The following is a 27,597-nucleotide window of genomic DNA, read 5'->3' as shown; positions in this document are numbered from 1 at the left end:
TAGACCCGCCCACACACTCTCAGCGGGGGATTACTGATCTGAACTCTTCTGAAATCTACGGCCGTGCGTCTTCACTCGAGCTGAACTTTCTATGAATTTAAACACCACCAAATTTGGACTTTTACTGCGCGTGCGTAAAGACGTCTCAACAGGTCTGCGCCGTCCACGTGAGAAGTGGGCTCCTGCTGGCGATTGTTGTGTTTTGGAGAGGGGCTGGAGTGGATAACTTATAGTATTACCTTATGAAACACCGAGGTCTAACAGTGAGAAGACGCCTTGATGACATCGTCCAGTGAAGGTCAATTGATGGGACTGAGAGAATACCGCCTTTTGTGGAGCTAAGGTAAATGTTTCTCTGTGCGTCAACCGATTATCCGTATTTTAATCCCACCAAAGCCTTTGTTTGTTTAGTTTAGCATTTGGCACGGAGTTAATTACACATTTAACGTGTGTGTGTGGGTGTGTGTGTGTTCGTTTTTATGATATGTCCCATAATTAGTACTTTAGACAACAGTGATCATGGTTGCCCACACATTTGTTGGATTTTGTTTCATTTCAGTGAAACGTTGGCCTGTCTAACATCATTAATATCTACCTTTATTTAGAGTGAAAATTCCATCTGTTTCTTCTACAGCAGCAATAAGTGTCTAAATCCATGTCCATCCATTTCCATATACCATGTGATTTCTGCCAGATTAGTTCTTTATCTGTCTTTTACTTGTTTAATCTCAAAACCACATGCTTTGAATTGATTGTAGATCTCTTGATTAAAATAACAAAACAAAAAAACTACTTAAATCATATCTCAGTAATTGCCCAGTTGATCCCACTCCACAACAAACCATTATCTGCTGTTCTTACACATATCTGTCAATTATTATTTGATATAATAGCCTACCAGTGGCAGAACATAACAAAGTAAAAGTAGTGAAATACTGTACTTGAGGTATTTGTATGTTACTTAACTAGATTTTACAGTGGATACTGAGAGTAGGTATCTGTACTTTCTACCCCACCACTGGACTGAAAAATAAAAGTATTTTTTATTATTGTTTCTGACCTGGTGAAAAGGCTGAGGGCTTTATTTTTAACATGTTCATAGTTTGAGCAAACAAAAATATACAAAGAAAAACAGCCAGGAAAAACAACTATCTATTTAGTTGTTTCTGTATTTTTCCTGCACAATCTGCACAGAACTCTTTTACTTTGTACTCTTTAAGTACATTTTTTAACGGGCACTTTAATACTCAAGTCGATTTTTTTTTCATGTGATACTTTTAGTTTTACTTGAGTATTTCTTTTCTCTGGTATCTGTACTTTTCTCTAGTGTCTGTACTTTTCTCTGGTATCTGTACTTTTCTCTGGTATCTGTACTTTTCTCTGGTATCTGTACTTTTCTCTGGTATCTGTACTTTTCTCTGGTATCTGTACTTTTCTCTAGTGTCTGTACTTTTCTCTAGTGTCTGTACTTTTCTCTAGTGTCTGTACCTTTCTCTGGTATCTGTACTTTTCTCTGGTATCTGTACTTTTCTCTAGTGTCTGTACTTTTCTCTGGTATCTGTACTTTTCTCTAGTGTCTGTACTTTTCTCTGGTGTCTGTACTTTTCTCTGGTATCTGTACTTTTCTCTGGTGTCTGTACTTTTCTCTGGTGTCTGTACTTTTCTCTGGTGTCTGTACTTTTCTCTGGTATCTGTACTTTTCTCTGGTGTCTGTACTTTTCTCTAGTGTCTGTACTTTTCTCTGGTATCTGTACTTTTCTCTAGTGTCTGTACTTTTCTCTGGTATCTGTACTTTTCTCTAGTGTCTACTTTTCTCTAGTGTCTGTACTTTTCTCTGGTATTTATACTTTTCTCTGGTATCTGTACTTGTACTTAAGTAACCTGAGTACTTCCTCCACCGCTGTGTAATACATATAATTGCATAGGCCTAATACAGTTCCATAAGACTATTCCAATCAGTGGGTTTTAACTAGACTGGCTAATGTTAAACTCTTTTATATTCACACATCTGTTGAAAAAAGTAATGACGTGATGGAAGCCCCTTTTATCTCCTGTTCAAGTTAGAATCCAAATGTTTACAATACTGCCATTTCCATGACTATCTTGTTTGTCATGCCGGGGGTTGCCAGGTTGAGTCATATCATGCAGATGAGAAATCAATCCCATCTGGACGAGAGGCTCTTCAGACAGGCACTTGACAAAGGGACGTGATGATTATGACTAAGCCCAGCGTTTAAGTTGGCTGTGAATGCAACTTTCCAGCCCACATGATCCCTGTGTGCTTCAGAACAGACTGATGCACCTCTATTTTGGGCTAATTGGGAGATTATGGCGATTATCAATGAATATACACATTTAATAAATAGTGATTCAAACTGGGACATGTGACAGTGAGTGAGATACAGGCCTTATTATAGGTCCAGCTATTTTATTTTTCAATGAGTCGACTGGTCAAACGATTATTGATTATAGGAGATATGGTGTTTGTGACCAGATGAAGGTCAACATATGTGGACTGAAGTACTGAAGTAGAGACTGAAGTAGAGAGCAAAAAAATAAGTAAAAGTATCACATGAAAAACTCTACTTGAGTAACAGTATCAAAGTACAGGTTTAAAAATATACTAAAAGAATAAAAAGTTCAAATATTTTGAGGTGTAATAAAGCTTCAAACGTAGTGATTTTGATACAAATTTGTGCTGCATTTTTTTAGCTGCTTTTATTTGTATATTTTTGTTTTTTTTCCTCAAACTAAAAATACTCCACTCAGGTACTTTTTATTATTGTTTGAGACCTGCTGAAAAGTCTTTTACTTTTCAATGTAGTTCAGAAATGTAGAAAGTACAGATACCTCTAGTGCAGTTAAAGTAAAAAGTATCAACTTTAAAATTTACTTGATGAAAGTACACATACCTAAAATTTGTACTTAAGTATGGTACTTTTTCACACTTTTAAATATGTTTCAACCAAAAATGGTTGAAATATGGCAACTGAATAGAGAATATTAAGTATATTAAAGTAAAGTAGTGATGAAAAAGTATATGAGTAATGAAAATGTCTAATAGTGATTTGATTTAATAATGACCCTGTCTGTGTTTATGAAAAGGTTTGTATGTACAGATGATGATTGCCATCCCAAAATATGTTTAGGGTCAGTTGTAGTCAATTCAGCCTCAACTGGAAGCTTCTGGAGTGGAGAGAAATTTAAAAACAAAATGTTTTATCTATTACAGACCAAAATCACTCTTTTTTTTTTCCATTGTTTTGATATTCTAATGGTGCTGTTTTTCTTCTAAAACTCATTTAGCCTTAGAGTCTGCAGAGTTCAGATAATATTTACTAAAATACTCAACGGTTATTTTTGTTGTTGATCACTGTTGATTAATCTTTTTAATTGGTGCTGCTCTAAATAGGTCCAGCACCCACAGACAGGGAGACAATTGGCAGTGATTTACTAGGCCCATTATTCAGTGAGCTCACGGCTCAAACTGTTACAATGACACACCTGCACTTTTTAAAAGCCAGCTACCAGGTTACCCAGGCAACATAGTGCACATGGGCACAGCCGTGGAGACGGTACAGGGGCTTCAGGCAGATAACAGACGTCCTATAAGCCAGAGGAACAAGAGGTCGAGTGTAAGCCCCTCCTCGGGCAGAGGAGCAGCTCAACTACGACCACTGTTTTATTTACAGAAGAAAGGTTAGAACAAGGGGTCACAACCTGTGGGGCGTGGGCATCTTATGAACTGCTATGTGCTGTGGTCGTCATGAGGGATGAACAAATCAGGAAACATATACAGTATAATAAGTATTGGGACAGGGCTGGGCGAAAAAAAGAAGTGGGACTTTTTCTCCATATTGATCAATCTCGATTTTCCATTCGATTTTGTTCCATCTTATTGAAAACACAGACAGCTGAACTTCAGGCGTGAAGAGCAGGACGTGAGGATCACTACAGTTTTAATAGGACCAAATAATAATTCCAGAGAAATCCACATTTAAAGTTTGGAATGAGATTGTACATCATATTGAGTTTACCGGCAGAAACATGTGCAAAGTGTGTGTGCTAAAGTTTCACTCATAAATGGTGAAAAAATAGTAGTTTACTTTCTGTAACTTGGATTATAGTACAAAGCACCAGAGGAGAGAAAGAGGAGGAAAGGTGAGGAGCTGCTGCTGGATCATAGAGGGAGGAGGAGCGAGGGCAGACGATTCTGCACACAGACACACAGAGGGACACACTGGACTTTTTGTCAAACTGTGCTGATTTAAGTCAAAACTTGTGAAACACAAGGACAAGTGAGGAGACATAGAGAGACAGTGGCCCTGACTCAGAGCTTTAAACAAGAGCACCACAGGTCTGGCTGTAGACCTGTTTATTAAGATGCATTTGCCTTATCACTGAGAGGGGCCAAAGTTTGAACAGAATTGTATAATTAAAACATAAATTGCAAATCTAATCACAAAGTTCACATTTTAAACATGTCCAGAAAAGATGAGAAAAATACTGAAATATGAACTGACAAACTAAAAGAAAAATACTAAAGAGTCACATTTCAGAACATGTTTGCACAGATCTTAACTACAGAGACAGTCTTTGTTTTTCTGCAGAATAAGACAGGAGACTGGAAGTTATGGCGACTCCTAAAATTGCAGTGTCCCCTATTAGACGATTAAACGATGCACAGGGAATGTGTTTAGACGACGTTTCAGATGAGTAAAAATGATTACAAAGGCATCACATGTCTTGTTGAATGTTGCTACATTGAAATGGTGCTCTGGGTCATTCTAAAGAAAACATTTCCAAGGCCATAAAGGCACTGAAGGTTTATATTTGGGTTTGAAAGCAGGTTTTGCTGAGTGCACAGAAGTGTGAGCAGGTGACTGTGCTTCTACTGTAAATATGACATAACCTTTAGTTCCTTTATGTGTAGCAGGTTTTATTGGTGAACATGTAAATAAACAGGCTATTTATTATGAAATCTACAGCTATAACTTTTCTGTTAGAGGGTCTGCCACCTGTTTGTCTCCATGGAGATACTATTGCTTTGCCTGGAATGTTCCAACAGTGAGTCCACAAGGCCAAGTTACAGGTCAAATCTGTGGAAACGCAAGCCAGCTCACAGTGTAAATGCAGGTTTTCCAAGATAGAAATTTAATGTACTGTGGAACATTCCAGTCAAAGTAATTACATCTCCAAGGAGACGAGATTGAAGCTAACGGCACCCCCACAAAAAAAAAAAAATGACACAGTGCACGTTTAATGGTCAGAGCCTGGACAGTCTCTTCTAGTAGGCCTACTCTCTGCACAGCTTTGCTCCATTAGCACAACTGTGACCACTGCAGCTTTACAGAAATACTTGAGTTGCCTTTGGAAGACTCTTTTCTCATTGAGGCACTTCATGAGGCACTTTAGGGCAAAATCACTCTCATTTACTTTTATTACCCTCACCAAGGTTATGTGATCAGCTGCTAAATTATTACAGAAAAAGTACTCTGCGGATTTTGATTAAACTTTGCCAGAGAGTAATTCACGGGCCAAGGACAAAGCTATTAAAGCCTCAAGCAAATGCACAGAAAGAGCCAAGACTGTTAGTGCTTTTCCAACGTGACATTGAGTTTTGATTGATTTAAATTGCAGAAGATGTATCAAGTGTTGTGCAAATCCTAGCTCTCAGATGTAATCATATAGTAATCATAGGTAGAACAAGTCAAACATATGAAATGCTTTTTAAAATGCTGAATAGAAGATCTACATAAATTGGAAGAAAAAGTGCAATTGGTGACTTTATGTTAAAAGTAGGATTCTGTTCAGATGACTCCAGGAGCATTAGCATGTGAGAAGATATGAACTGTGATGTAATCTAACAACCCCATGCATTTCAGAACATATTTGTAGAGGATACAATAGGATTTTTCTACTGTGTAAACAATTTCATAATTGTGCCAACTCAAATTGTGACTGCAATATTGGCCGGTCCTAAACAGCATTTATTTAGTTTTCTCAAAATAACTTCAAACATATCCCAATTCTCCCCTGTTCTTAACTATCAAACATGGCTGCTCCTCTTATATTGTGGACATTCACTACCTCCATCTTTGCAATAATCTCTGGACCGTTTGTTTACCAAGTGGGTGATACTGGCAAAAAAGACTACTGACTACTGTACTATATTGTACTTTATACGCTCTATTTTGTTTATATGTTTAAAGCAACAGTTACAGTTTTATCTCACCTGTTCAATTTGACATTCCCCCATGATTTCTTCTTCTTCTACTGTTTTCTTATTGTTTATAAAGCATCTTTGAGTGTCCAAAATGTCCTATATAAGTCTGCTTTATTATTAGTAGTAGTAGTAGCAGTAGTAGCAATATCAGTAGCAGTATCAGTTGCAGTAGTAGTAGTATCAGTATCAGTAGCAGAAGTAGCACTATCAGTAGCAGTAGTAGCAGTAGTAGCAGTAGCAGTAGCAACAGCAGTAGTAGTATCAGTAGCAATAGCAGAAGTAGCACTGTCAGTATCAGTAGCAGTAGTAGCAGTAGCAGTAGCAGTAGTAGTAGTAGTAGTAGCAGTAGCAGAAGTAGCACTGGCAGTAGCAGCAGTAGTAGCAGCAGTAGCAGAAGCAGTAGTAGTATCAGTAGCAGTATCAGTAGCAGAAGTAACACTGTCAGTAGCAGAAGTAGCAGTAGTAGCAGTAGTAGCAGTAGTAGCAGTAGTAGCAGTAGTAGCAGTAGTAGCAGTAGTAGCAGTAGTAGCAGTATCAGTATCAGTAGCAGAAGTAGCACTGTCAGTGTCAGTATCAGTATCAGTATCAGTATCAGTATCAGTAGCAGCAGAAGCAGTAGCAGAAGCAGTAGTTGAACATGTTTTCTGATGGGACCTTTACACACAATAATGTTGAAATGATTCATGACAGTTGATTTATCACAAATGATTATTGCAGGTTTAATTTGCATTTTGACTCCTACATGTTATTATAAATCTAATCTGATAACATAAACCCATTTAAGGTAATGTGTTTTTCCATCCCAATTCTACCAGACGTGCTAAAATTAGAAGGCGTACTGCAGTCTTATCCAACGTGGAAGACGGTGGAAGTGGTGCCGTCCTGAATACTGCAGATACAAACTGCTCAGATAAAGACAACACAGAGGTTTGTTGTGTTAACACGTCACTTGGAAACAGCCTTATCTCACCGTGTAGGCCGTTTAATTATATTTCTTGATGAAAATACACACAATAGATGGCGTTAAACGAGGTCTGAACTGTGGGAGGGAGTTCTTTGGATGCCATAGACTTTAAGACAAACAAGCCCCATTGTGTGCTTGCATTTCAAGTGTTTGTGTTTTGTTTCATTTACACATGTTTAACACACAAATCCTGCATATTTAGGCTGAAAAATATTTGAGCTCATATTATTCAATCCCCATTTTTGATTACGATGTGACAAATTAAAATAAATGATTTTCTTGTTAATTTCCTCAACTTAAATACAAAGTGATCTGCTCCAAACCACATGCTTTTGCTGAGGATTGGCTGTAGACCTCTCCCTGTGGTGGAACGTAACAAAGTAAAAGTAGTAAAGTACTCTACTTAAGTAAAAAAAATTAGGTATCTGTACTTTTGAAGTGGATACTTTTACCTCACTTTACATTTGAGACCATTTATATTTACTTTCTACTTCACTACACAAGACTGAAATACATCTACTTTTTGCTCTTTAAGTACATCTTTATACGTGTACTTTAATACATTACTTAAGTTGATTTTTTTCATGTGATACTTTTACATTTACTTTAGTATTTTTTTGTCCCTTTTAAGTATTTCTTCCCCCGGTGATGATTGACATTTAAAATGACTAAACCCTAGTATTTAAATTGAATTAATTGCACAGTCCTATTTTAAGGTCTTCACATAATGACATAACTGACTGGTGCAGGGACAAACAAGCAGAGGGCACTAATCCAAAAGCAGACTAGACTAACAGTGGAGTTTTGGATGTAGGTCACTGTGACATTTTTGTGAAGCCATTGACACTGGAGCTTTTATTCAGCTACAGGTTTGTGTTTATCACCAGGGCAACAGGCCATATCTGAGGCTCAAGTGAGTGTGAGGACGGCTTAGACTCTCTGTGCCCGTCTCCTTTAACTTTAGATGCCTACGTGTTTGGGATTTATAGTATTTTAATGAAATGTGAAATGAGTATCTGTATCTTACTTAAGTACATTTTAAAGCGGGTACTTTTTACTTTTACTTCGCTACATTTGAGAGCAGGTATCTGTACTACATTTTTTGACTGGACTAGAAAGTAAAAGTATTTATTATTATTGTTTGAGACCAGCTGAAAAGTCTAAGGGGTTTATTTTTAACACGCTTGTATAAATGAAAATGGCTAGAAAAAAATAACAAATACTATATAAAATAAAAACAAATTACGGACCAAATCAAAATCTTATAAGACCTCAAAATATGGACAAAATACTTTTACTTTTTACTCTTTAAGTACACTTTTAAATGGGTACTTAACTACTCTATTTTTTTTATTTTTTTTATGATACTTTTTCTTGAGTATTTCTCTTGCTCACTCTGTAGTTTATACCTCTACAAACATGCACTGAAACTTATGTGATACTTGTATTCAATTATCAGGTCATATTTCACATCATATTTCTTCTCTCAAATGTTGATGCTTTTGGACATGTTTAAAATGTCCACACTCGTGATTTTTTCAGACAAACACTGTGATCACAATATTAGAAAGGTAGCTCAAAGATATTTTGCCAAAATTGTTCAGCCCTAATTTACATTCACCAAAAAAAAGTTTGGACATGCCCTCTCATTCAATATTTATTTATTTATTTTTTACTACTTTACTACATTTTATACACATACAGAAGACATTAAACATATGAAGTAATAGTATAATCTTTTTTGAATAATCAAATATATTTTAAACTAATTAGTAGAGTTATACAGAGTCTTCTATATGTATATAAAATGTAGAAAGTAGTTTAAAAAAAAAGAAAAAAACATTGAATGAAATTGTGTGAGCCTTTTTTGTTTTAAAATATACCTTGTTTTATTGAACAGGTGAACTTGGCTCTTTAGTTTTAAAAATCTTCACTAAAAATGGTTAAATAAAAAAAGGCTAAATAAATATTTGGAGGGCAGCCTTTTTCATGTTTGCACTTCAGTGTTTTAGACAATGAAAAGTTCCCAAAAGTTCATAATGTAGCGTTAAAGTGTTCCCATTAGTACTCCTTTGTTCTTTGTTGTTTCTGTTTGAATAATGTACAATCCTACATTAAAGAGGCTGACGTCTCTGTGTCAGTGCAGCACATAGACCTGTATCATTACTGCTTCTCCCAGACATGAGTCACTTTTGGACTATTTGACTTCTTCTGGGAGCTGTTGTCACTCCAAACAAGCTCAAAGCCTGTCAACAGAACAGTGTGTTTAAAAAATACCACTGCACGCTGTGACCTGGCCTGCCTCCTCTCTCCTCTCTGTGTTAAAGTGTGTGTGAGAGAGTTTGCCTGACCTGCCTGCCCCTTCTACATTCTGGTCAAATCGGACCAAAGACCTTTGTCCCATCTTGAGACGGTCCAACCAAAGCCACTTATTTGTATCCCTTGTCTCTCAAATGCAGAAGACACCTCCTCTTGAACATTCACATTCACAACTAAATATTCAACTTCTTTTACCTGAGTTTAATAACAGTTTGATGCTTTGCTTTTATTCTGCAGAAATCTGTGCTGTTTCCGTGTTATTGTCCCCCTTTTTTAAGCTGCCATGTTTGTTTTTACACAACAGACCATGCTTCCCTCTGATTGGTTAATTCGTCTGTCAGTCACGCCTAACACAAAACAGTGAAACAGGATACAGTTCTAGACCCACTCGTCTTTGTAAAGTTTTGTCAAAGTGTGTGGTTCCAGCCGGCCAGGTAGTGATAAAGTGGGTTGTGTTGTGGTGCTTTGGGTTACTGTGTGTGTGTTACTGTGTTAAACTGTGTGCTACTGTCTTCAACTGTACCTGAGTTTTGTTTTGTTGTGGTGCTGTGCAGGTGCAGTGTGCGGTGTGGGATGCTGACAGACCAGCAGTGCGAGGCTGAAGGAGCATGGTGAAACACCAACCCTTGCAGGTCTATGAGAAGCAGATCTTGTTGTCCATAATCACTGGCATCTATGGTTGCCGCTGGAAACGATACCAGCGTTCCCAAGACAACACCTCCAAGGTAAGCGCCAAGTTACACTGACTCATCCTCTGTACAGACTGAGAAGTTAATGTTAACGTTAAATAAATGGAGATTTTAAGATGATAACCGTGTTCATTAGTGGCGGAAGGAGTACTCAGTTTTGTGATTTAAGTAAAAGTACAAATACTGGAGCAAAAAAATACTCAAGTAAAAGAAAAAAATCAACTTAAGTAAAAATATTTAAGTACCCATTTAAAAGTATTTCAGACAGATTTTTGATAGTGTTGTTCATTTGTTAAAGAGTAGTGATATTGATTAAAAGATAATACATATTTTGTTCAGCAGTAACAATACAAATCAGTTTCTTAATTTTTCTTATGAATTTTGTGTATTTACTTTTGTTTGTTCAAAGCCGAAGCTTGAATTCGAAAACTTTATTCAGGATGTTACCACAAAAATGGTAAAAATAACCCCTCAAATCATATCAAAAGTACTTTTTACTTTTCAGTTCAGTTCAAAAATGTAGTGCAGTAGAAAGTACAGATACTGCTCTCAAATGTAGTGCAGTAAAAGTAAAAAATATCCAATGTAAAATCTACTTAAGTAAAGTAAAGATACCTAAAAATACTACTTAAGTACAGCACTTTACACCTTTTACTTTGTTTCCTTCCACCACTGGCCTTCATATTATTGCACTGTGAGAAGTGACGAGCAACATACCGGGTTGTTTTACAGCGCTTTTGTTTCCATTTTATTTATTTATTTTTCTAATTTTCTAATTTTTCTAATCTACATTTCTATGGACGTATGCCACATCTACCCACATAAAGTTTTTGAAATCCAATCCCAAGCACCATAATGAGTTTCATTTGTCTTTGTGTAATGTAAATATGAATTCATTTTGGATTTGGGATTGTTTTATTTACACTGGAGAGTTGAGGAAAGCCTTGATATAGTTCTATGCCGTTTTGAGGTTGTCATTATTAATATATAAGGCACGTCTCCTGATATTGGTTAACTCCTATTGCGGTAAGGTTTTTTGCAGTAATGCTGAGGACTCTGCTGCTATGTTTAAATATAATCCTTACAGACTTAAGGTGACCCCAGCTTTATCACTGTAGGATGCACACAATTGACATTTCCATCACGTCATCCGTTAGTTCTTTCATCTTTTTAATAAACAGTGAGAATGTAAATCATCGGTGTTGTCCTGAAACATTCTTCTAATGACAAAGTGTGTTTCCAAAACACTCTTCAGATTTCCTAAAGCCTGGATTCCTGGGAGTGTTTTGGAGCAGCCCTGGCAACTGTGAGAAAGAGTCAGACACCCAACTGTGGTCCAGAGCAGGCAGTCCCCATGTTACTACTGCTGGATAGTACTGTGTAGATCTGAGTCTATACAAGAAACAGTGTATGTGCACATAGGCCTCTCATGAGAATATAATTTGAAGTGCAATATATTGCTAAAGAATCAAATTTATCCACTGACACAATAACTTTAAAGCAGAATTCAGCCCTGATGTAAATGTTCTACTGATACAATGTCATTAAACACATGAGCTGCAATAACTAAATGACAGATTGAAACACTTTAGTAAGTAGCTTGTATTTATAATGAGTGATAGTTACTTTCTCAACCCTCGACAGATAAAATATAGAAAAATAACAAAATGTTCCACTAGTACAAAGAAAAATATAAATATTGACCCCAAAATGATTGTTCCATGAATCATCTATTAAACAGTAAGTTTATAATAGTAATGTTGTGCTAGGCCTATGTGTACTAAATGTGTAACTTCGGAGTAGAGGACTTACTGTATAATGCAGCTCTCTGTTAATGAATGCTCTGATCACAAACACTTGGGCTTTTGACTCAATTGCTCCACTTTGTCTCGTTCTGAGGTGAGGCTCTCAGGTGTTTTGTCCCACTATGTCTCACAATACTGATGTGTTTACTTAACCCCTAGATATCCCATAAAAATGTTCTACACCTGTAGACTGTAGAATGAATTTAATGAAAGCAGACCAATTATGCAAAATTGACTTTTTAGAGATTTTATGTTAGAGTTGTTTCCCCTCACCATTTACTCATCCGAAGTTGTAGTTGGAGTGATTTGTGCATGTTTGAACAATCTTTAATCGCTTATTATCAAGATGCCATATTGCTGATCAATCCCCATTTTCACTGTCACTGGCACACACCCACTGTGATGTACTTACTTCGTTCTCCAATTTTATTTTCTTAGTCTGTGATACAGGATTTGGCAGTGTCGCATAGTCATGGTACCATTTGTTTAAAAATATGCTACTCACTAATGTGATCTGCAGCTATCCATTGGAGATGTCATCTCTTTGTTGTGATGACATTTACAGCGTTTTAGATGCGAATTTAAGAAGTGCAAATTATAATGATCATAATTATAATGATCCTCTGGTGTCATAGATTATAACAGGCACAGACACGATATGACTTCTTTAAAAGCTTTTAATGCCAATACAAGCCCTGCAATCACGCCTAACATTATAAAATAGTTAAAAGCTCATAAAAGTTCATGTCAGAGTGCTTCAAGTATAGTATAAATAGAAGTGGAGGATATATTTTTGTTTTGAAGATATGTCAAAGCATTAAGTATGTTAATATAGTTAAAGTTACCACAAAAACGATTCAATTCAGTTCAAGTTAATTTCTAAATCTACTTCAGTTAACCAAAGTGCTTCACATAAAAGTCAACAAAAACAAAACAAATATACAGATAACATGATACATAGGAAAAGAACAATAAAACACCAAGATATTCTGTCTCCTTAGTATTAAACAGACAGAAAAGTTTAGTGTATTCTCTTAAACAAAGGTATGAAGTGACATTTCTGCTCTTTAGTGGTTAATTCTATTGTCCAGTCACATCTGAACATCTGAACTAAGGCATTTACATTCACTCTTTATTTTACCAATGCATTGACAATGTGCTATTGTCTGAACATACAAGATGTTTTCAGTTTTGTCGTCATCTCCCACCTCTATCTTCTCTTTTAATGTTAATTTTATGATGATTATTTGTGATTATTTATGTTTTGATTTGTGTGATTTTAATGTCTTTCTTATTCTGTAAAGCACTTTGAATTACCTTGTGTACGAATTGTGCTATACAAATAAACTTGCCTTGCCTTGCCTATGTGTGAATATTGTAGGTTATCCCAGGTCACAGTTGCATATAACACAAAAATAATCTCGTTAGCTCGCTAGTTTGTTTGGTCTTCACACTTGACTCAGTTCAGAGCAGGAGATGAAACCTACAACGTGACTCTGGCTCTGAGCCTCAGCGTTTGACCCAAGTTGAACAACTAAACCAATTAAAACAGACCTGTCATTACCGTCATTTCTCACCTCAGAAACAGCCCACACAAAGGAGAAACTTCCTCACTTCCTCTGCTGGAAAAACTACAATAAAAGAACACATTAATCAGACTTGTGCGTTTGTGCTGGAGTTATCTTTGTATTACGAGCACTTCCTGTATTACCACATGACATCACGAGGTGGAACAGAGTGTTTTCAAATTGAGAGAAGAACTCAACCTAAATATGCAGGTGTGTGTGAATGAAACAAAACACAACTCCGGGTCTGTTTGTGATGAAGAAATGGCATTATGACATCAGAAAATAGCATAATATGGGCCCTTTTTAAAGTGCATATACCAGATTTTAATGGGTTTTTTTTTTGTTTTTTTTGTTTGTTTTTTTATATATAGGCTATTACTTGATGTAGTAGGACAGGGATAGTTGGTGCACCTATATTAAATATTTATCATGTGTAATTTAGACATGTTTTGGTCCTGCAGTATGGTTGCTAGGTAACAGTCATGCGTATCATATCGTATAAACTTCACTAAAAAAAATAAAATAAAAATTGGAACAAACTAGACAAGATTTTGAGCAAACTCTTAAACATAATTACGTTAACTATGTTTTTTGTGTGAAATGAGTCTAAACTGTCATAATCACTTAAGGTTCGTGGAAGTGTTAAGTGTAATCTCAGTGTGTTGTAAAGCTGGCTGAAGCTCAACAGGCCCCACTGAGTGAACGATCATATTGGACACATTCTCTCTCCTGGTGTTAGCTGCTAATCCTGTTAACTACTGAAGGGAAGAGTCCTTGAGTGTCATGTCCTCCCAGGAGCTGCAGCAGCCCACTCATTACCGGAAGCAACGTAGGTCTGTCACGATAATTACTATATTGACTTATCGTTCAGTATATGGTAGATGGAACGAACATTTTTGAGTTTCAGTGTTTATCGTGGGGACTTTTTCTTTGTACTAGAGGGGAACTTTTTATTTTTCCTGTTCTATGATTAGATTTGAACTTTAAAGGGTTAAATAAATCACTTCTATGACTCATTACAGATACAAACTACGTGTTTCATTCTGCTGTTTATTTATTTCAGTTAGTTTTTTAACCATATTGTACATTTTGAATAGTTTTGGGGATAATCCTACATTAGGTTTATTTGCTGGTGGCATCATTTTGTTTAAATCTTATCGTTTATCGACTATATTTTCTTAACCAATATATCGTACTGCAAAATTTGCCATGTTGGACCAATCAACATACTGTCTCTAGCCACAATTATTTTCTCTATCCAAATTAATTGAAAGTATTATGAAAGGCTTGAAAGTGAAAATGAGTTTGCATTTTACAGTTTCATTGCATTTTTGACTGCATAATTTATTATTCTGCTGTTGCAACACTGAAATTTCCCCATTATGAGACTCTACTTTACCAAGTGAAGTACTAAGATAAGAGAACCTTTACAAGATATTTTATCCAATAGAATGTGAAGGACGGTCACCAAAAACCCTCAGGGAGCTTAAAATGTGATAACCTCCATATAAAATGTATAAGGTTGTAATAATAAAACAATGCAAAATTCATACGTGTAACTTATGAGAGTTAAAATACATCAATACAAACAGTTGCACATCAAGTTTAAAAGGAAATGCCATATTGAAAAGTGCAGGTTTTCAGAAGCAGGCATTTTAAAGTGTTTTTAATCTGACATAGTGAAAGGAGGAGGGCAGACTGTTCTACATTTTAGATCTTAAATCCCATAGAGGAAGGAATAACTTTTAGTTCAAACTTTACAAATGTCAATGTTCTCCATGTTTAAGAAAACTAAGGACTCTTGTTCAGATGCTTCAGCTGTTTTTGATGTTGCTGCCATCAAATATAACACATGTATTTATCTCCTTTAGCGCCATTAGCATAGTTGTTTTGTTAAGTGTTATCTTTTTTAAATTATTTCATTTTGTGTGCCTTTTGTTATCAAGTCAATATAAATCTTATGTTGTTTAATTTTGTCTGTAATATCTGACATTTTGTTCAGAAAGTTCATCCTGATGTTTAAATCCCACTGTATATATATTTGCTTTTTTACAGTGGGAGTGTTTATGGTTCACCATCTTGTGTTGCTCCTTCTTCCTCCTCCTCTTCTGGACATACTTCTGGTTTGTGGCACAAAATGACTTCAACGACTTCAACTGGTTTGTTATTATTCCCACATCATAACTTCATCTCTTATGCTAACTGTAGGCACTGCTCTGTCTGAAGCTATATTAGACTTTATGGTCAGATTGTGTTAAAATAAAGCTTAGATTAAAGAACTGACTTATTTATAACAACAGGTGAGCTGATTTGTGCTGTTAAACAAGTCTCTCGCACACAACATTACAGTCACTCTCAACATTTTTGTTGAAAATCACCTGAACCTAAACAGGACCATGATCGCTCGTTCTGATCACAGGTTTCTGACAATGTGCTGGTTAAATCAATTTAGCATTTTTCCTTGAGTTTTCAGACAATCTTAAAAGTTTTTGACAGTGTTTGCTATTGTGTGCATTATGTCTCCATGGTAACTGTCTGTGGGGGGTTTTAAGATCTTAAATATTCTGTAACGTTGATTGTTGCTCTGATTTGTTCCAGGTCAGTGTATAACCGTACTGGTGAATGGACAGACGAGACCATTCCCATCGTGGCCTCTACCTCTGTGGGCATCAGCTACATTACATTCTTAGTGGTAAATAAAACAAATATTTCATAAATGTATCCTAGATTTTGCAAATGTTTATAATACTGGTCTAATTTCAAAACTACTCTTGCCTTTTTCAGATTTTAGCCCTCTTCCACATTTCTCTCGGTCAGCAACTCAATCTTTTTTGGGTGCATAAGGTAGATTCATTTTTTATCAAAATAATAATAAAGTGCACTGTGTAACTTTTTTTGGAGGGTATGATGCATGCTTTGCCAGTAGTATCTTTCTATAAAAATAAAAAAAAAGTCAGAAAATATCCATTCTTACTGTGAGCCGAATCCCTTCTCCACATATTTACCCGCGACTTGTCCCGTAGCAACCACACACTTGTCCCGTAGCAACCATAGACTGAATAATAGAAGTGGACTAAGGGAGTGTGACGTTATCCATAGCGTTCAGTTGCAACCAAACGAAGCTCATCGAGGCTTGTAGTTATAGCGGCTAATCTGCAACCAGGGACCATATTTGGAAATCCGAGTGCAAAACCTAAGAGCCAATCAGGAGCATGGTGGTTGAAGTTCGCACCGCTGGTTTGGCAGAGGGCGGGCACTTGGCAACAAAGCTGTCAAATCAACCTGTTTCTAACGCTAGCAGGAACAACCTCGACGAAAGCAGGCACCGGGCTGAATGTTTTTATCTTGATTTAGGGACAAAATAGTGACATAAAACACCAAGATCACGTAGAGCAGGTTAATACGAACATTTTAAGACCAAAACTTGAAGCCTCACAGCAGCAATTCTCAGGTTCAAAGAAAGGAGCCATGTTTTTTTATGTGTGGCTCCTCTCTTGCAACCAGAGCTGGAAGGAACTACATTGTGTCCATGCTCATTTCCTATTTGAAATTTGACGGCTAGTGTGTTAGCTGTGTCCAGTTATATATACAGCCTGTGGGAGCAACGCCTGCCTGTTTCCATGGAGTTTGATAAGTTTAATGCAAAAAAAGGCATCACCATGAGTAGAGACAAGCAGATGGCAAACCCAACAGAAAGGTTTTGCAATGCACTTTTAAATTTGTCAAGCATTTTCCAACTACTAACTCACTAAACTACGTCTTTGTTGTGACCGGTTGTGCCTTTTTCATCGCAGATCGGCGTGTTAGCGACATTAGCCACCACTATCTCTGGAGTGGTGTCTGTGGATGACATTTGGGGAGATGAGTGGGAGATCCTTTTTATTTCATTGCAGGTCAGTCTACAAAACAGCGGCATCATCAGTTATATTTTTCACATGTGACCAGATTACGGGCTTTTCCAAACTAGTAAAAGTAGTCCTGTAATAATCGCTATGGCAGTGTTTTATCATTGTGAAACCCGTGGATTATAAATGTCAAAAAGACCCCGGGGAGGAGATAATAACGCACATTTTTGTTTTTCAGGCCACAGCACCTTTTCTACACATTTGCGCCTTGGCAACAGTCACCGCTGTGGGCTGGTTGGTTGCCGGTTACGTGGTCCGTAGACAGAGATCCAGTATGTTTTTTCACCAATAATTTGTCACTTTTTACTAATTGGTTAGGGCTGGGCAACTGATCACATTTTAATCGAGATTCAGTCTAGTTGTCAATGATAAGCTTTTTAATTGAGAGGTCTAAAGCAAATCCTCTGTCAGTAAAAGTATGTAGTCTGAAGCAGAGTTGTCTTTGGAAGATGAAATTTGACTATTTTTATGTAAAAGTGCTTAAAATCGTGAAAAACAGAACTAACTCCACAGTTATTTCTCACTCATGGATTTCCAAGCATCCTTATTCACTGCAATTCATTTATAAGTGCAACTAGCATGCTAACGCTTCTTGTATCGGACAATAAAACGCTTTAGATGCAGACAGCACAAAAAATTTAATCTGGTCAGAAATTGAGATGAATCAATTGCTAGGTTTCAGATGACACCACAATAATCTCCAGGCCAATTGTATCTAATACAGATGGGGGCAGCTAAAATTTATATTGTTAAAATGCAGATTTTTGTTGTAATACTGTCAGTTCTTGGCTCTGATCACTAACAGAAATGAACAGGCTCATTTGTGCATTTACATTTTGGATATTTCATGGCAAAAGTACAACGTTATCAATAGGAAAAACTGTCTCGTTCCCCCTATCTGGAAGTATAACATCAAGTTCAAGAATCTGTGTATATGATCAATATCGCCCAGCCCTATCACTTTTTGAAAACTGATCTTACATTGGATTGTTTTTGACCGTCTCACGTGGTATTACGCTCTCAGATTTCCAGATGATGGTTCTGGTGGTGTACTTTGCCATCCTGGTTGCTCTGTATCTGGCTCCGCTCTTGTTTACCTGCCCCTGTGTCATGGACCGCCACAGCCTCAAAGATCGGCCAGAAATCATCGGTCGTCGAGGAGCTCCCATGGTGAGTTGGTGCTCGGCCAGCCCCCGCTGTCTGATCTGGTTAATAGTTCAAATGTAAATTACCTGTGGAGTTACATCCAAACATTTAAGCCCCATTCAAACATGCAGCCTGACCTGGGAATATACCTGCATGTTGCCAGAACAGGGTCATGTGTGAACAAAGCCAGAACTACTTCCTACATTTTTTATTTGACAATTTTCATGTGCCCAGAACTTGTAAAATTACTGGGAATTTGCAGAGAAGGCTTATGTGTGAATAAAGCTAGAAAATTGCCTGGATCATCACTTGGTTTCCTTGGTTACAAACTTGATTTCCTTTGTTATGATGGCTCAATAGTATAGTTTAGCATGGTCTTGATCTATATCAGAACTATTACGAAACCACATAGTAAGTTTAATGAATTTAGTAAGTCAGAGGTGGAAAGTTACTAACTCCACATGTTTTGCTGTAATACATTTTTTCTGCAAAGTACATTTATTAGTAGATTCTTAAACCTATGCTTCCATTGCCTTATCTGATCCTCTTTATACAAGCAGTCACAGAACTGCACTGCCTCCCCTGCTCTGGTTGGTCGGAGCTCAAAGAATATGCAAATTGTGGTTTCAAACAACTTAATTTTGTAGTAAACAGTTTAATCAATCATGTTTTGTTCTGTATTGCATTTGGACTCAGCACTCTTTCCACCACTGACTAGACTCATTATTTATCATATCAATTCTGATTCAAATGTCATCAGCTTAAATACTAATTACCCAATGTCCTTGTGTTTGTGCTGTAGCTGGCTCCAGAGAATACCATGCTGTCCTTCAACAGAGCTCTCCAGCAGGGGGCGACCTCCCTGGAGGCTGACGTCACCATCAGGTCAGAAGGCAGACGTCTGACATTTTCACAACGCTGCACTGATTATGCTTTTTATATAAGGCTCATAAAATGTGTATAACGGGCTAACTACAGGCTGGGTTAGGTTATTTCTAATGGATCGATGCATAGAGCTCATATACAAACAACATGATGTTTACTAAAATAAAAGTCAGAAAATATCCAGACAATTGTTAAGGCTATGTTTACATGCACGCCAAAACTCTTTCTAATTATTCACACCTAAGCAGGTTTTGAGATGGACAATTATGCAAAAAGAGCAAAATAATGCGACAAAAGCAATATTGAAAGAAAAAATGTTTACGACTCATTAGATTAATTGTGTTAGGAAGACAAAGTAGAAAGTAGTAGTAGTAGTTTTTTTCTTTTTCTTTTTTATCTTTGCCACAATAGTTACTCTAAAGACGACAAGTGTTTTTAATGATCAGTTTTCTCTTGTGCTGTAAACACACATCAAAAATCCAATCTAATTAATGTGTTATCTGATTATGTTAGCTGTCTGATTTTACTAGCTATATAATCGTACACAGTATCAACCCTTCCTGATTATTTTTTACAGTGTGGATGGCGTCCCGTTCCTGATGCGAGATCGCACTTTGAGGCGAACCACAGATGTTAGAAAGGTCTTTCCCTCCAGACAATATGAAGACGCTTCGTTCTTTAACTGGACAGAGATACGCACTCTCAATGCTGGACAGTGGTTCCTAGAGGTAATACTGTTTGATCCTATGGTGAGGTTGAGTAATAAGGAAACTTTAACTAATGCATAAAACCGTAGACTGCTTCTTTTTTTCTGCTTTTTTCATAGATAAGTTAGAGCTTCTTGGTTATAGGAAAATTATAATCACAATTATTTGGCTTATTGTTGAAAGCACAATTATTATTATCATTGCAAACAGTGGTGGAAGGTAACAAAACACAAGTAGTAAAGTACTATACATAAGTAAAAAGTACTCTTCATATGATTTGAGGGGTTATTTTGACCATGTTTGTGATAACAGCCTGACTAAAGTTTTTGAGTTCAATCTTCAGCTTTGAGCAAACAATAATAAATACACAAAATTCATAAGAAAATTAAGAAATTTATTCATATTGCTTTATTAACACATTAAAAACAATTTTAAACAGGTACTTTTTTCCATCTGATACTTTTATTTGAGTAACTTTTTACCTCTATATCTGTACTTTTACTTAAGTAACAAAACTGAGTACTTCATTCACCACTGATTACAAGTGATGACTTCTAAACTGTCAACATTAACCTTTAGAGAAAGTAAAGCTCTAATATATTTAATTGGCCTAACGCCTGTGTAGATTCTAAGAAAGTGGCTTCGCTCCAGGTTTTGAGTGGGAGACAGAGCCACATATCATTCTGATCAGAAGGTAGTTAAAGGTATTATAGATTACAACACTTATGTAATTAAATAGACCAGTAATTGAAACACAGTTATAGAGTTGATTAATCGCAAAGCCCTACATCAAGTTTAAATTTAAGAAAATCTAATGGGTCATGAATCCTTTGTTTTCTCTGCTCTAGAGTGACCCCTTCTGGACAACAGCTTCCCTCACATCCAAGGACAGGGTGAGAATAGAGAACCAGACGGTGTGCACGCTGGTGGATATGTTGCGACTTGCAGCTCGAGCGAATGCCTCTGCCCTGTTGAACATCCGTAAGCCCCCTGCACAGCACCCCCGCGCCCGGAGCTGGTTCATGGACACTCTGTGGGCCGTGCAGAAGGCAGCCATCCCCACCAAGAGGGTGAGGACTGTATGTAACTTTATATATACTTCTAATACCAATATGTTCATACTTATTACCTTTAACTTTAACTTTCCCGCTTTTCTACACAGTTTTCATAATCACTGTTATTTGCTAATATTACATTTATAGTTTGCATCATTCAGTTTCAGTTTCATTAGGCTTCATTTCAAACAAGAGCACTACGTCACTTTTCTGATGGAGGGTTCCCCGATTGCTTGTCTCCATGGAGATAGGCTATTGTTGCTTTGCCTGAAATGTTCCACAGCATGGCATTAAACGTATCGTATCTATTTCCATGGAGACAAGCGTTTAACAACACCCAGCCAAGTCACAGGTCAGCTCTGTGGAGAGGTGCCCCCCGCTCGAAGTAAGAATACAAATTTTTTATAGTATTTTTGAGCCAAAAAAACACTTAATAGAATAAATGCAACATGGATAGATTTAATACCATATTGTGGAATGTTCCAGGGCAAAAACATAATAAATAAAAAAAAGACAGACAAACCCTCCACCTGAAAAGTTACATAGTGCACCTTTAAATCTGATATGTTTATTAAGATGGCCTTATCATACTGATTTTCTATTATATTTATGAGTTACTACTGATTCATTTAATATACAGACAGTGTTTTCAAAGGTCATTGTGTATTTTTCTATCACCCTTGTATAAATGTACCACTTGCACTTTTACCTTTTTTTGTAAAACAGATACAAAAGCTTGTCTCATGTGGTGTGTCCCCTGTGTTTGGGACAGGTGACATGGAGCCCGGACAGCGACAGGGGGAGGGTGAGGGGTTTTCAGCAGACCGCCCAAGAGAAGCTGTCACTGCAAGAAATGAGGCAGCGGGGAATTACGAGTCTGACCCTCCACTACAGCAAGGCCAACCACAAAGACATACAGTAAGACAAAGGACCCCTGACAGACGAGTCGAACGCGCTGGCTCTGACTCAAAGTTACAATGCCAATAAAACAATGTAAACTTTTCTCAACTCTACTTAAGATTCCTAGTCTGTGCGTGTCTGATTTATGATTGTTGAAAATGAGCGTATTTACTGTGCCTGTAAAAATGCCCATTTTTATCTAGAGTTATGTGACAGAAAAGCAAAAGGTGCCAAGTGCTGAAAGGGAAGCCATATTTTCCCGGCGATGACTAGTGTCTTTCTTTTGCCCCCAGGGAGTATCTGGCCAACAATGTGAGCGTGACCGTGTACCCAGTGAACGAGGCCTGGCTCTACTCCACGCTGTGGTGTAGTGGGGTGCCTTCTGTGTCCTCTGATGCCCCCCAAGTCCTCCGAAAGGTGCCTTACCCCATCTGGCTTATGGTAAACACGCCTCTTTCTCATCTGCTCCTAACACACAAACACACACATACACACACACAGACAGGTATTGGTTTTCCATGCTTTTGGGAACATGACATTGACTTCCATGATCCTAACCTTAAGAGGGGGGTGCAGTGCAAAATCTAATTTTTGTAGCTTTCTACCATGTTATAACGCTCCCTCATCACAAAAAAACCTCCCATTGTCATCCATTCCTGTTTGAATAATCTTGTGATCTCCTCTGAGCACTATTTGAACCCTCTTTACGGTTAATTGTACAATCAAGACTCAGCCCACAACCTTATGTAACTCATGCTCCCACAGGGCTTTTTAAATAAATATACAGGAGAAGGACATAAAACATTACATAACAACTTCACAAACCTGATGTGATGTGCAGTAGTTTCATTAGTGGAATAACTGAACAAAACAGACACTAATTACACATTTTAATATGTTGTTTTTGGCAAACATAGCATTTTCAAAACTATAAAAGGAAACATAGGTATTAATTCCTAACACATAACATATTTAAAGCACTAACACCTACCTTACTTCAACTTAAACCCTAACCTAATAAAGCATTTATATCATGGGGGACCTGATGTTTGTCCTCATAACTGAGGCATGTACCTGATAATGTGAGTGTGCATACATATTTTAGTACCCACAATGTGATAAATATATGTACATGCACACACTCTCTCTGTCTCTCACACACACACAAGGTCACACAGTGAGACAGGGGGACAGCAGGAGCGAGGACAGAGACTGACGAGGGGCCCATGCTAGACTGCAGGGCAAGGACACTAGAGGAATGGGGCGGGAGCTTGTGGGCAGCCTTCAGCTCAGCGTGATACAAGGGAATAACAACACGCTGCGATGGAGGCAGAGACGGCCTGCACAGCTTTAGACAAGGGCACAAAGAGACCAAAAAGCAGCTGTCGAGCAGATTTTTGCATTAGTCAGTGCCTGGAGACATGCTCGGTGCTGACGGTGACCTCCAGTGGCGCTGGGTGGAATTGACTCTTCTATCTCTCATGTCCTACAGAGCCAGACTGCTTACTACTTCATCTGGATCGCCTCAGATCTGTTGTCACTCTTAGTCGTCCTTGTGATTTTCTCCTTTCAGAAGTAAGTCCAAGGATATGAGCAAAGTCAAAGATGTATAATACACTTGTACGTTTAGTCTAAGCCATTCTGTGCCAACTGTTGAAAAAAAAACACACGGTATACAATTATAGGTCTGTCACGATTACATATCTTTATGTGCGATATATAATGCAACAGAAAACATCACAATAAATGGTATTATTGAAACTACTACACAATAACTAACACAGTTGCATTTTCGTACACGTTAATACACTTTCGTAGTTGGTTCTAGTATCTATAATGTGTTATTTTTTTGGAAAAGTTCCCCTCTAGTCTAAATAAAAGCTACATGCACAAAATTTTAAGTGTGAAAAAGTGGTTCATCTGTCACATATAGAACATTGATGTAATAGTAATCGTGACAGGCCTGTGCAATTATGTTTGTGCCCTACAAATATCACAGTTGTTTTTTGTTGCGTCTTTGTTTGTCCTTTCAGTCGCTTCACCTTCAACTCTAATTATAACTCTTCTTCTGTTCTTTTGCCATTCTTGTGGATGTTTTTGTTTTGCTTCTCCTCTTCTTCTATGTGCCTAATCTGCATGTAACCTTGCTGCACTGCCCCCTGGCATCTGTCAGCTATCATATGATCAGGTAACTGCTCCATCGCCTTGGCCTGTCCTCCTCCTACTCCTCCCTGCTCCTCTGCCCTGGTCTCTGTGTCCCGCTCCTTTGCCCTGCTCCTCTACCTTGCTCTCTCTGCCCTCCTCCTCTACCTTGCTCTCTCTGCCCTCCTCCTCTACCTTGCTCTCGCTGCCCTCCTCCTCTATCCTCCTCTCTCTGCTCTCCTCCTCTACCCTGCTCTCTCTGCCCTCCTCCTCTACTGTGCTCTCTCTGCCCTCCTCCTCTACTGTGCTCTCTCTGCCCTCCTCCTCTACCCTGCTCTCTCTGCCCTCCTCCTCTACTGTGCTCTCTCTGCCCTCCTCCTCTACTGTGCTCTCTCTGCCCTCCTCCTCTACTGTGCTCTCTCTGCCCTCCTCTACTGTGCTCTCTCTGCCCTCCTCCTCTACTGTGCTCTCTCTGCCCTCCTCCTCTACCCTGCTCTCTCTGCCCTCCTCTACTGTGCTCTCTCTGCCCTCCTCCTCTACTGTGCTCTCTCTGCCCTCCTCCTCTACCCTGCTCTCTCTGCCCTCCTCCTCTACCCTGCTCTCTCTGCCCTCCTCCTCTACCTTGCTCTCTCTGCCCTCCTCCTCTACCTTGCTCTCTCTGCCCTCTTCCTCTACCCTGCTCTCTCTGCCCTCCTCCTCTATCCTTCTCTCTCTGCCCTCCTCCTCTACTCTGCTCTCTCTGCCCTGTATTCCTGACACTTCAAGGCCAAGCTCTTGATCTTTTAGCCCTCACTGTTCACTGCCTTTGTTAAATTCCTATAAAATGTTGAAATAAAGGTGGGAGATGAAAAAAATAGTAATAATGCAGTGACTGTTATGACAATATGCAAAATTAGAGTATCACATATAAATTAGAGCATCACATATATCTTTTTATAAGTAAGCGATTACAAATTGGTGCAAAAGTCGATGGACCCACAAGCGTACCCATCCTCACTTCCTGTTTGAAATGCGGTGTCTAGCAAAGTTGTCCATTTATTTATACAGTCTATGACCTTAACCAAGACATTACAGCCAGTTCCCTATGAGTTGTTAAAATATTGTTCCCATAATACTACAAAAGATTATTCATTGTGGTCCATATCACCCATCCCTTTGTAGAAATCCAGTTTCTCTTTGCCATGGTCTCATGTTGTATCTGTACACAGGTGGAAGATGAGTGGGATCCAGAACTGTAACCCTGAGCAGATTGTTCTGAATGCAGTTGGACGCCCACAAACCCGAGAGGTCAACATCATGAAGGAGAAACTCATATTCTCAGGTGTTTTGCCTTTCCTACTGATGCAGCAATAGTCATAAACCATACTTAATCAATACTGATATAAAAATAGGGAGGTGATGTTTTTATGGAGATGAAAGTGGTGGTGGAGTCATCCAGTTTATGTAATGTTCTGTTTGAACACATAGTTTATCATTTTGTTTTGCTTTTAAAGGTGCGCTACGTAGATTTTATTTTGTACTAGCTGTGTCCATAGAGATGCTTTTACTTTCCCTGAAATGTTTAATTAAATTCAAGTTTATTTATATAGTACATTTGAAAACTTCAGCTCATCAAAGTGCTTCACATAAATGTCAACAAGAAACAAATATACAGATAATACAATACATGGGAAAAGAACAACAAAACACCAACATATTCTGTGTAGCTAGTGTTAAATGCCAGGGAGAAGAGGTGGGTTTTCAGTCTAGTCTTAAACTGCGTTAAAGACTGAGAGGATCTGACAGGCACAGGGCGCTGTTCTCTAGTCTAGGCACCACCACAGAAAAGGCTCCGTCACCTCTGGTCTTGATCCCGGTTAATGTTCTACAGTATGACAATAAACTTAAACAGGTAGAGCCACTGTGCCAAGTTACAGGTTAGATCTGTGAAGAGGCGATCCCGCTCACAATAAGAATACATTTTTTGAGCGATATAAACTGTAATTGAATAAATGCAAGATATAAACTTTTTTAATGTCATTCTGTGGATTATTTCAGGTAAAGTAGTATCCATGGACACAAGCAGGTTGCACATCAGAAAAGTTACATAGTGCACCTTTAAAGGTCCTATATTGCGCAAATTGAATGTTGTAAGTGTTAAGCCATGATAGAACATACCGCAAGTTGTGTTTTGTTTCACTCACACTTTTGAGTAACCTTTTATTATTAGTCTGTCTACATCTCTGATGCGCAAAATGCTTTGTTCCACCTTGTGATGTCATGAAGCGGTTGTTTTCAAGTTGACAGCTCCTTTTACCTTTTTGTTTAGCATAGATTGAACATTCCAGGACTGAAATGATCCAAATGATTTTAGTGAAGGTGCATGGAGTTTAAAAACACAGTTGAGCAACTTCCTGTATTACTGTATTACATCGCAAGGTGGAACAGAGTGTTTTCAGAGTGTCTGAGAGAAGGACTCTATGTATGTTTGTGGTGAGGAAACAACAATATAACATGGACCAGATCAGAAAATAATGTATTATGTGCACTTTAACTATCAGATGAAATAGAAGTAAAAGTTTAATCTGATGGTCTGCAGATAAAGAGTGAACGCCTCATGTCTTTTCCAGAGCTCAGTAATGGACACGCCAGCTCAGAGGAGATTTCCCTTTATCCTGAAAATGGATATGCAAGTTACTCACAAGGAGGACTGCTGTAATACGCCACTGCTTCTAAAACACTGGGAGAAGAGGTTTGGATGCTCTCAGTCCCAAGAAGGAACTTTTAGCTTGATTATTTGGAAATGAAATAAAATGCCATTGACCAGTCCATTGTATTGTTTTAAATGTATGCCTGGAGTCAAGATTTAAGTATTGCGACTACATCTACTTTTGGATGTTACGAAAATTACCAAAGTTTTTAAGCATATATCAGTTTTATCAGAATACTACTGGACATGAAGAGAACACTACAGGAGCGACCTCTTTTTTTTCTACAAATTCTCTCTGGTATGTATTTCCCTCTTGCTCACAGTGAACTTTGCATGAAGAATTGCTGTATTTCTTTTACATGTCTTTTCTCTGAGCTCTGGACCCAAAAATACGCTGTAAAATGCTTGCTGAACAACTGATACTTCTTTATAGATGGTATTGTTCACATGGATGCCTTTTTCCTAATCTTGTACTATATTCAGAGTGTAATGTAATTTGTAGCTTCAAAAAGTTTCTTAAAGTTGAAGTAAAAGATGAGCTCTGTACAAGTTTAGATAGAAACCAGAATTGAAAAATAAATGATCTTTCCCTTTTTG

General features: G+C 37.8%; 2 protein-coding genes across 5 annotated transcripts in view; both read left to right on the top strand.

The window, feature by feature from the left end:
- Positions 1 to 27,597, top strand: part of nrip1b (nuclear receptor interacting protein 1b) — a 238,871-nt gene that overhangs the window by 96,042 nt on the left and 115,232 nt on the right. The gene's annotated exons all lie outside the window — the stretch shown is intronic.
- Positions 16 to 27,597, top strand: gdpd5a (glycerophosphodiester phosphodiesterase domain containing 5a). 4 transcript variants are annotated; one of them, XM_055226349.1, is made up of 16 exons: positions 16 to 343; positions 10,064 to 10,234; positions 15,627 to 15,730; positions 16,170 to 16,263; positions 16,356 to 16,415; positions 17,366 to 17,464; positions 17,655 to 17,748; positions 18,501 to 18,646; positions 19,425 to 19,507; positions 20,085 to 20,235; positions 21,063 to 21,284; positions 22,042 to 22,187; positions 22,463 to 22,610; positions 23,662 to 23,744; positions 25,520 to 25,632; positions 26,921 to 27,596. In XM_055226349.1, the coding sequence occupies exons 2-16, from the start codon at positions 10,118 to 10,120 to the stop codon at positions 27,007 to 27,009; spliced, it is 1,749 nt and encodes a 582-aa protein (XP_055082324.1). In that variant the 5' UTR covers positions 16 to 343; positions 10,064 to 10,117; the 3' UTR covers positions 27,010 to 27,596. The 4 variants fall into 4 exon arrangements, with proteins under 4 accessions (XP_055082324.1, XP_055082321.1, XP_055082322.1 ...); XM_055226346.1 differs by having other exon boundaries at positions 113 to 343; positions 21,063 to 21,293; positions 26,921 to 27,597; XM_055226347.1 differs by lacking the exon at positions 16 to 343 and adding an exon at positions 9,862 to 9,943 and having other exon boundaries at positions 21,063 to 21,293; positions 26,921 to 27,597.

The sequence above is a fragment of the Periophthalmus magnuspinnatus genome, chromosome 14, assembly GCF_009829125.3.
Source record: "Periophthalmus magnuspinnatus isolate fPerMag1 chromosome 14, fPerMag1.2.pri, whole genome shotgun sequence".
NCBI lineage: Eukaryota > Metazoa > Chordata > Actinopteri > Gobiiformes > Gobiidae > Periophthalmus > Periophthalmus magnuspinnatus.
Note: the sequence above shows the minus strand (reverse complement) of the source record. Positions and strands in the feature narration are given on the sequence as shown.

What these genes read in the sequence shown, in the direction of transcription:
- gdpd5a (XM_055226346.1), top strand. Translation starts at nt 10,118, where the DNA reads ATGGTGAAACACCAACCCTTGCAGGTCTATGAGAAGCAGATCTTGTTG. An exon ending in GCTACATTACATTCTTAGTG is followed by an intron (nt 16,264 to 16,355) that starts GTAAATAAAACA and finishes TGCCTTTTTCAG; the next exon opens with ATTTTAGCCCTCTTCCACAT. An exon ending in TCCTTTTTATTTCATTGCAG is followed by an intron (nt 17,465 to 17,654) that starts GTCAGTCTACAA and finishes TTTGTTTTTCAG; the next exon opens with GCCACAGCACCTTTTCTACA.